The sequence below is a fragment of the Vipera berus genome (genome assembly GCF_964194415.1).
Source record: "Vipera berus genome assembly, chromosome: 4".
In the NCBI taxonomy this organism is placed as follows: domain Eukaryota; kingdom Metazoa; phylum Chordata; class Lepidosauria; order Squamata; family Viperidae; genus Vipera; species Vipera berus.
This window is the reverse complement of record NC_138206.1, coordinates 57,823,687-57,833,991: the sequence shown is the minus strand read 5'-3', so window position 1 is coordinate 57,833,991 and position 10,305 is coordinate 57,823,687. Positions and strand designations below refer to the sequence as shown.

Genomic DNA, 10,305 nt, shown 5'->3' with positions numbered 1-10,305 from the left:
ATCCTGAATCCTTCCCTCCTGCAATGCACTCCCAAAGTGTGTGAAACAGACATGCCCACTACTCCAAATGAAAAGCAAGGGAGGTCCTGAACAAACCTTAGTTGTAATATCTGTATGTGACTTCCTAATAATGTTTGTCTGTTCTAGATTCTCACTGCATAATATATTTAAGGTATTTTTAGGGATGTCAACAAGAAAAGAAAGTTTTGCTTTTTTATATATATTACATTTGCCATGTGTGAAATCATTTGTGTTTAGTAATTTCACACAGTAATGACATCCAGTTTCCATTGCTGAAAATAATTCATGTAGATTTACAACTTGTAACAGAATTTTATTCAGATGTGAAAATATGCCAATTATAGTTTTGGCTTAAGAATGGGACTGCAATATCTAGGACCGCAGTATTTTTAAACTTGATATTCTAGACAATCCTGGCATGTTAACAAATTCTCTGGTAATCTCTTAGAAACAACACAATCAAGTTAAAGTGGCCAAGTTTAAGTAATCTACAAACTAACAGAACTTAAAGAGACTTAATGTGGATTGTGTTCTTTCTTTTTCAAAAGAATTAGGAATTTATTAGTGACTTGATCCAATATAGTATCAGAATATGGAAAGGATTCCATGTTATCCAAAATGAATACATCACACTGGAAATTAAAAAAAATCATTAAGGATGTCACAAATTTTCCCAACATAAGCCACTTTTCTTTCACCTGTTTTGTAACAGTTGTGATGGGAGAAAGGTGTTTCTAACAATAAGATGGCCAACTCAAAGGCTTACAACCATTACAAATTGATTACAGGGTTTTAGATTACTCACTTATTCAAAAGATCCACCACTTGGCCTCCCCCCCCTTTTCTTAATCTATTGCACTGAAAAATTATCAAGCCCCAAATCCTCTGTGGCCCATGTTTCCTGTAACAAAATAATGTTATATTTAGAGATATAATCCATAAATGATTTATCCCTACACTTGCAGTACAGCAGTATCTGCAGTATTCCGTGAAAGGCTGTTCAGTGCCTGTGAATGCCTTGTCAATTAGCAGATAGCACCTGAGGACTTTCTAGGAAAGCACTTCTTGTGTGACTCTTCCAAATCTGGTGGTAGTCCATCACAACCCATTGACTGGTTTTGAGGCCAATGATCCTCCAAAGGGTATGAGAAAAGTTCTCTTGTTGAAGGTATGTAATCACATTCTTGGAGATGGTCTGTGCTAATCACAAATGTTGTTACATATCAGCTGCTGATTTACAAAGTACGTTCTTCATGGTTTCTGGATACAGACCTACAAGTACCTAATTAGCGGTGGAGATTTGAATCCTCTGATAGGTATGGATAAAATTGCATGCTAATTTAAAGAACAGGGTCTGTTTTTATTTTATTTTTTACTCTAAAGTTAAGACCAGGGTTACAGGGAAAGAAGGACGTTGGCTTTGCCAATAAAAACAATCCCAATTACTCGATTGTTTTTCAGCAATGTAAACTATGCACTTCAGAAACATGTACTAGTTTAGAAGAACTGTGGAAGAGGCAAATCTTATAATATGGATAAAACTAATTTATCTTCAAACTTATAGCCTTGTTTTTGTTTCAATTTCTATTTCTTTTGCTTTGATGCTCTAGCTTAACTCTACAGATCTGGCTTTAGTGATTTAGCATCCATTCAACAACAGCCTCTGTTGGAAACAGCAATTTGATCTGGTTTCTGAACAGACAACTTGAAATCGGTTTTGGATTGAAAAGAGCTTAATTGGTTTCCCTAATAAACCAACCTGTCCATTGCACTGAGGTAGATAAGACTGGCCTGGAGTGCTAGTCTTTTTCCCTATAATGTTAATTTTATCAAATAATGTTCTGAGACAAAGTGCTATATGTACAGCTAGTATTTGAAATCAGGATGTAGGCACTTCTAATAATCGGCATCAGTTTACACATCTCACTTATCAAATTAGATGTCAAACTAGTAACAAAAACGGTTTAGATTAATTTGGTTGGAATCTAGCAAAAGGTTGAGTGAGGGGAAAAAAAACTGCCTATGAATGGGTTTGAAATCACCTAGCTTTGCTGGAATGTGAAGGTAGCATGATTTGAATTCCTTTTTGAGACATTCAGAATTGGTGAAAACAAAAATAATAGGTTTGTGTATATTGCTAGGTAGGGGCACATACATTTGACTATGACCTTTTGAACTAAGTCCTTAAGCATTCATTATATACCAAACACCAAACTACTGGTAGTCCTTTCTCTTTTTAGAACAAGGGTCTTCAAACTCGGCCCTTTTATGATTCATGGACTTCAATCCCAGAATTCCTCAGCCAGGCATGCTGGCTGAGGAATTCTGGGAGTTGAAGTCCATGAGTCATAAAAGGGCCGAGTTTGAAGACTCCTGTTTTAGAATATGTATTATTAAAAACATGCTACAGTATTCAAATAGGCTTTGAGACTGGTTTCCAATTTGCTCTCTTTCGGGTTTTGCGTTCACAGAAAATAGATAAAACAGACAATGACTACTTGAAATTCCACCAAGAAAATGAGACTGAACAGACACTACAAAAAAAGAATGCTGGGAGAAAGAAGCTGGGTATTCATCTTGATTTTCAAATTCTTCTACATTATTCACTGTAATATAATATAATATTAAAAATTTGGTTCATGAGACCAGCTCATATGATTAAAGCTCCAAAGATGGGTATTAAGGAGAACCAATATCAGATTTCTCACCTTCTTTATTTTTAAGCATTCGGTTTAAAGAGCACCTTTTCATACAACTGGAAAAATGCGTAGACTACTGTGGAATTTCTTGTGGGAAAACACTTATAAGATGCAGCAAGAAGTGTTGACAGAACATTTTCTGTTTTTCCACTTATAATAAAAGATAGACATTCTCAGTCTAGTTGCCAGAACTACAGCTACCTTAGAAGAAATATACTTTCCAGGAGAGGAAACTCTTGGGATCAGCAGTGACATTTTTCAAAACTGAAACAAGTTTCCATTTTAGTTCTTCTAAGGGTCAGACGACAACATGATTTGCAACTGAGCTTTGAAAACTCATTGGCCACAACCAAAGAGCCACATTCTAGAACTGCACGTTGTCACATTTGTCCTCTTATCTCTCTGCTCGAATTTTGTATCTGAGAACAAAATAGGCAATGAGACGTAAGGAGATGAAGAAAATTCCAAGCACAATGAAGTCCAAATAAAGTTTAGCATTTTCTACATCCAGCTCTTTGAGGATAGCCTTTGACTTCTGAAAATGACAAGTGTCATCTTTGTCACAATGAAGATCTTCTCGATCCAAACCATAGATGGAAAGAATGACACCTTCAAATCCATACCTATGGGGAGGAATCATTTGCAAGGTCAAACTTAAAGCAAGCCCAGATCTACACCATACTGGCGAAGAAATGCCAGAAATACTGTATATAACAACAGAATTATTATTTGATTAATCTTTATATTTTGGTTCTGCTGATCACTCAAGGGGGTTAATAAGAAATGAAATAAAGACTATATATATTAAAAAACATACATTTGAATTAATGCAAAAAATGTTTAGTTTTTTTTAAAAAAACACCTCTCCAACTGAAAATAAAGGTGTTGTCTCTCAACAGAGTTTTTTTTTTACCCCTCATGGTCAGGAGAGTTGTATTGGATTATTAGGCTGAAAACTTGAACCAAAGCAGCTCAGAGGGTTTGTGCTAAGGCAAGCTTTGAACTCGGACTGTACAACTCAGGTCCAATTTCAGATATCCAGCAGATCAAACTGGCTTACTCATATCTGGACTCCAGAAAGTGAAATTATATACAGCTTTCGTGCACGTTCATCTTTTTTTTTTAGAAGCACATGAATGCAGGTTTGCACAGCACATATACCTGTGCATATAGACAAATACACATACCAATAATACTTAAAGGTGAAAATAGCTAGCTCTGTGAAAATAAAATTCCAAAGAATGGTCTAAAATAGGGGTCCCCAACCCCCAGTCCATGGACCGGTACCGGTCCGTGGCATGCCAGCAGTCGGTCCGCACAAACAAGCAAAGCTCCCCTCCACGGGATGCAAGCATGCAGGCACAAAACCATGCAATCACTGGTCTGTGGAAAACCTTTCTCCACGGAACCGGTCCATGGTGCCCCAAAAGTTGGCGACCTCTGGTCTAAAAAGATAGAGCCTTTGCAGAGTTAGCTTGAAAAAAACAAGAAACGCCCTTCAAACGTACCTGACATAAGACATGTAGGACATCCACTGGAGATAAGCAGGAATGGTATCAAAACTGACAAAGAAGCCTGAGAAGAGAAGAACTGGGATTGCTGTAACAGGACCAACAAATGTTGCCACCTTTAAAAAAACAAAAACAAATATTTTTTTAAATTAACAAATCAAACTTCGGATCAAACTTTTATGAGAATCATACTGGCTAAAAAACTGTTTCAGTGACATATGGCACGGACTGCAAAAACATAATGAGTACAGTTCAATTCCAGCTACCAATACATAATTCCCCAAGCTTTGGCTATGCTGGCTGGGAAGAATGGAACTGGAAATCCCAAGCCCACTGGAGGGCATCAGGTTGAGCCAGGCTCACCAAAGAAAGAGATACAGAAGATCACATAAAGCAGAAGAGACCTGAAGTGAGGTGGATGCTGCTCCAATCAGAAGTCCCAGGGACTGAGCCACCAGTGATGTCATGGTCCCCAGTGCTGCAAACAGGAGAAATCGCAGAGCATCAGAGGGCTGCGCTGTCATCCAGTACACAATGCTGCAGTAAGCCACAGGAAACATAATCTGTAGTAGACAAATAACAGAATATGGTGCTCTGTTAAGTCAAAAGTAAAGGGAGGAAATATATCCCTATTTAACATCAAGAAGACAAGAGAGAGAGAGATGGGTGTCCTATCTCATTGTCTTTATGAGATGAATGGTATTATTAGTTCCTGTATCTACCAATGCACATGAGAAGTCAGACACTATAGTACTTTTCCTACTTCTTATCAGATGAGTCACGTACTATCGGGATTTTTCCGGAGTAGAACTCTAGTTTATGAAATAGTTGGCATGTACATATAGATGGAGACCACTGGAGTAGCTTCAGGAGCAGACACCAGCCTTGTGAAAAATACAGCTACTTTGATAATTTGAAGAGAGTGTTTTGTTTGCCCAGGCACATAGAATGAAACATATTACGTTAAGTGCTCTGCACGTGCCTAAAGTTTTATTATTTACTTATGGAGACCTGGTTGGGCCCAGAGGGTGGTGTCCCTCTGGTTGATCTTTGCCCATCAGGTTTCCGGGTGCTGCACCGGCCTCGGGCTCAAGGTAGGGGCGGAGGAGTGGCGGTAGTCGTGAGGGAGACCTTATGTCTGCGGGAGGCCACCGTTGTCCAAATAGCCAGGTGTGAGTCTCTCCTCCTGAGATGTGGCCCTAGGGCTCAGTTGGGCTTGCTGCTGGTGTACTTTTCACCTAGTCGCGTAGCAGCAGCCCTGCCTGAGCTTCTCGACATCCTCTCGGGGTTGGTGATTGAGTTCCCCAAATTTATGATTTTGGGTGACTTCAATCTACCATCCCTGGGGGGATCATCTGAGTTAGCTCAGGAGTTCATGGCTTCCATGATGGCCATGGACCTGATGCAAGTTATTCAGGGTCCAACTCATGGGGGGGGTCACACACTCGATTTGGTTTTTCTATCTGGACGGTGGTTAGATGATCTGGGTGGGGGTTCCCCAATTGTTATGCCCCTGTCATGGACCGATCATCATCTCCTGCGGTTGGCCAGACCTGTGGAACCGCTTACCGGTTTTGCTCCGGATGACCCCCGACCTTCGCTCCTTCCGACGTGATCTAAAAACTTATTTATTTGAACAAGCCGGCCTGGTCTGATGGGTTTGGGGTCTGGGGTTTTAACATGGATTTTAACCAATGTACTACATCAGGCATAATTATTTAATGTTTTTAACTTTTGTATTTCGTATTTTGATATTTATTGCCCTGTACACCACCCTGAGTCCTTTGGGAGAAGGGCGGTATAAAAATCTAATAAATATAAATATAATATAAATATATAAATTTAATTTAGATGTAGCTCATCCCCCTGATAAGGCAACTCTAGGCAGCTTACAGATTTAACCTAATTGCAACTCAAATATAGCTGGTTTATCTTTTCCTCAAAATTTGGCAGTTACTGGAAAGTGATTCGTGAAACCATCCATCTGTTATTTAAATTTCATTTCTTGGCATAATTCTAAAATGCGATTTGGTTATCTCGTTTTCCAGTGTATAATAAAAAGAAAATATTTACAACTGTTGGCAAACCTATGGCATGCGTGCCAGGGAGGGCACTCAGAGCCCTCTCTGTGGGCATGCGCACCGTTGCCCCAGCCCCACTTCCCTCCACAGCCCCCTCCTCACCAGCAGCCCCCCTAGAGGAGAGTCACCCCTCGGCGCAGCACAAGCAAGCAGTGTAGCCAAGGACATGGCAGCCAGGCAATGGGGACAAGACTCTGCCCTCGCACCCTGTCACATGCAGATGATGCTGCAGGGCATGGGCAGAGGGCGTGGCCATCATGGCGCTGCTGAGCTGCCTGGGTGATCTGCTGCAGCGGGCCGTGGAGACAGTGTGTGGCCCTGCAGGGGACGGGGTGGGGCGGAGGGATGGGGTGGGGCGGTTTTGGGGCACTTGATCTCTAAAAGGTTCACCATCACTGCCATACAGCATATATTTATGTACTATAAAATGATTTGTAGCAGTATTAATTCATACTCCTGATGAAATGACATATTGCATTTTGCAAGCCACGTAAGAAAATTTCATTTGATTACTATTGCTATCTATCTTCCTGTCCTAAATTAAACATGAGGCACAGAGAGAGATTTACCTGAAAAGGGACATCAGCCATAGTTTTAGCCAAGTAATAAGCCTTCAGACTGTACCAATAATTCAGATGTTCTCTAAGAAATACTCCCATCTCAAGAGGAACTATACAGAAAAATAAAAATAGCACTTGAAATACAGAAAATCCAAAGCAATTCTAGAAATTAATGCCATATTTAAAAGAGGAGTTAAACAGGGCTGTTTACTTGCTCCCTTCTTATTTAATTTCTACATTAATGATATTACAATGGTCATGAAGTCACAGTGTATTTTCTCCCTTTTATTTAATGGATAGAAAATGCCACTATTAATGTATGCTGATGACATGGCTCTTATTTCCTGTGTTGAAATTGGCTTTAGCAAATTACTATGGGAAAAAGGGGGGAAATGGAAGATAAATTATAATAAAACAAAGACAGTTGTTTTTGGCAAAAGTAATAGTAAATACAGATGGACAATTGATGCTAGACATGAACCAGAAACCTTAAGAGTTTCACAACCCATTGACTACTGGAAGATTATGTTCTGTTAAATAATAAGTTTTAGTAACCCTTTATACATGATTGTACATTGTTTGTTGATCAAAGGGATTGTTTGATAAGCAATCCCTTTGCAGCAATCCCAGCCTCCATTTTGGAGCAGCTGTTGGCACTTTAAAACCCTAAAGTGAAAAGACAATTTCCCTCTTAGTTGCACAGATTTAGCAATGAAAGACAAGGATTAGCTTGGAAGACTAGATCTCTCTTTTGGCTGCTGAATTCACTTACCTTATAGTAAGCAAAAAGGATTAGGATGAAAGGCTGCTAAAACCAGACTAGCTGATTAACCAGAGGGAAGGGGAATAAATGGTCAGAGAAGGGGAAGAGTTTTAGCTGGTAAACAAGCTTGCTTTCATTGTTCTCATGTTTGTTGGTGAAAGTGGTAGTATTTTAAAACACTCTAATCTGCTCCAACCCAAGTTCTTCTGTTGGTTTTTTAAAATTGTTTTGTAGATAGAGCTATCTTTCATTAACTAAGCTAAGTGAGAGTAGCTGGATTGTATGAAAATGGGAAGTTATCTGACAATACCCCCCAGTGGAAGAACAAGGAAACACATATGGGAAATAGGAAGGAGCGCTTGAATGATCAACTGGTAATCCTAGGTTCAGCAAGATTTAAACAAATGCACGTTTCAGGTACCTATCACTCTCCTGAACTTACACCACATTGCAAACACTGTAAATGCTGCTCAGTCTCATTGCTGAAAACCTGTAAAACTCAGCTCTGGGACTACTGCAATTTATACGCATTTTTTTCCTGCCAACTTATAGATAATAATAATAATAATAATAATAATAATAATAATAATAATAATAATAATAATAATAATAATAATAATAATAATAATAATAATAATAATAATAATAATAATAATAAAGTTGGAAGGGACCTTGGAGGTCATCTAGTCCAACCCCCTGCTCAGGCAGGAAACCTTATACCATTTCAGGAAAATGGCTGTCCAGTCTCTTCTTAAAAACCTCCAGTGTTGGAGCATTCACCACCTCTGGAGGCAGGTTGTTCCACTGGTTAATTGTTCTAACTGTCAGGATGGGAGAAAAGTGGATGTGTGGATGAACTATATGTCTTTTCTTGGGATCACCTGCCACCTACGCCACAAAAAAGACACATTGGGTTCGGCAAATGCAGACAGAAAGCTGACTGCGGGACATGAGGCCAGTCATTTTCAGACTAACTCACCTCGTTGGGTAATTATTTTGGGGGAAATAGATGGCAGGAGTATTAGGCATCTTCACTGCCTTGAAACACATATAAGAAGGCAGAAAATGATGATAATGGTGATGATAATGTATGCACCACTGTAAGGCCTGTACAGTCTTTTTTTTCCTATGAACTCAAAAGTGCGGCTCAGCCCGTGCGTGTGTGTGCGTGCATGCGCATGTACGCATAAAACAACTACATGGAATTTTGCTAGTATTATTGAAACTATTTAATAGGCGGCTTATCAAATTATTAGCATATTGCCAAGCTTCCACCACTGGTGCCATATGAACATTTACATCATCTGTTGTGATTCCCTGCCAATGTAACCAAAGACTAGGAATTTGGGGGAATTGAAGTTCAGGGTATTTGGGGAGCAACTGGCTAAAGAAGCTTAGTCAGCTATCTGACACTGGTTACTCACATGTAAGGACCGTTGGCATGAGAGCAGCAAACATAAGAAACAACATGGAAAAAAAGAGGAAGCCAGAATTGCTGAGGACTTTCTTTGCTTCATTTCCAATCCCCAAATACAGCAAGCCTATCAGAAGTCCAATTCCAATGTGGGATGTTACCCGCAGATGTGTCAGGACCTGTTAGGAGGGAAAAGTATCTTTGAGCTAAGAATATTTTTGAGTTAGCAAATCCCATAGCATGCTAATGTCTATACCAGGGGTAGGCAACCTCGGCTCTTTTATGACTTATGGACTGACTCAGGAATTCTGGGAGTTGAAGTCCATGAGTCATAAAAGAGCCGAGGTTGCCTACCCGTGCTCTATACAGCATACACACATGCTGAATGACAGACAAGACGATGTTCTCCGTATAGCATGGAAGAGAGAATGCAAACGATTTTCTAAAACAATGTGATTTTTGTACTAGTCTAGCCTAAGAGGCTTCTTGTACGTAATGCTTCCAGTTAATGTTTTCAGTTAGTGAAAAAATTAAAGTATCTTCCTAAATTTTCCAGGGTGAAAAAAGTAGGAATAGATTTGCAATAACTATCAGATGTGAGTCAAAAGTGAGGGAGCGATGGGAAGATTAAAAAAAAAGAAGAAAATATACTTGGGAAGAAAATACAGGGCTGGACAAAGATTTTGCTACAGTTCATTTTATAATTTTAATTCCATACATTTCCCAGTATTTTGTACTCATTCATTAAGGTCAATAGGGTTGCACTAGAAGGGAGCAAAACTGAAGTCCTTTTAGAGCATGGATGATGTTACAGAGGTCGTAGCTCAAAAGAGACGGGGAAAGAAACAGAGGCTTAAATGCTAATAATGTTCTTAGTATTATTTAAAGCACATTATACATCCATATAAAGCTTAATATCCATAGTTCCATTTACATCTCCTGACTTTTGAGATGCAATGATTCAATTATGCAACACTAAAAGAACCTATCTTTTTTATTTTATTTTATTTTAGGCACTTGATATCAGTAATATGGCTTCATAGGCCAAAACTGATTGTTTACAATGCACTTTTCTTTCTTTTACTTAAACTCTGAGCCTTACCGAATCCCTCATTATGGTGAGAAAAGTTCTTTTGAACAGTATGCAAAACTGAGTAAGACAGCTGGCTGAGAAGCTATGACAGCCTTCCATGGATGAAGAATCCTGGTGCAAAACACAAGTGGAAAAGAAATCTTTGGTTTGTATTGTTTCTCGG

The 10,305-nt window shown here is 39.2% G+C and overlaps 1 protein-coding gene across 2 annotated transcripts in view; it reads right to left on the bottom strand.

Annotated features, from left to right (window-relative positions):
• Positions 1 to 2,404: 2,404 nt before the first annotated feature.
• The window catches only part of ABCG1 (ATP binding cassette subfamily G member 1), a 48,011-nt gene continuing 40,110 nt past the window's right edge, over positions 2,405 to 10,305 (bottom strand). For both annotated transcript variants that reach the window (XM_081327743.1, XM_081327744.1), the window contains exons 10-15: positions 10,152 to 10,253; positions 9,060 to 9,228; positions 6,882 to 6,982; positions 4,636 to 4,794; positions 4,229 to 4,347; positions 2,405 to 3,343 (exon numbers count right to left, since the gene is read on the bottom strand). In XM_081327743.1, the coding sequence (XP_081183869.1) occupies positions 3,115 to 3,343; positions 4,229 to 4,347; positions 4,636 to 4,794; positions 6,882 to 6,982; positions 9,060 to 9,228; positions 10,152 to 10,253 (879 nt within the window). In that variant the 3' untranslated portion in view covers positions 2,405 to 3,114. The remainder of the gene's footprint in view (positions 3,344 to 4,228; positions 4,348 to 4,635; positions 4,795 to 6,881; positions 6,983 to 9,059; positions 9,229 to 10,151; positions 10,254 to 10,305) is intronic.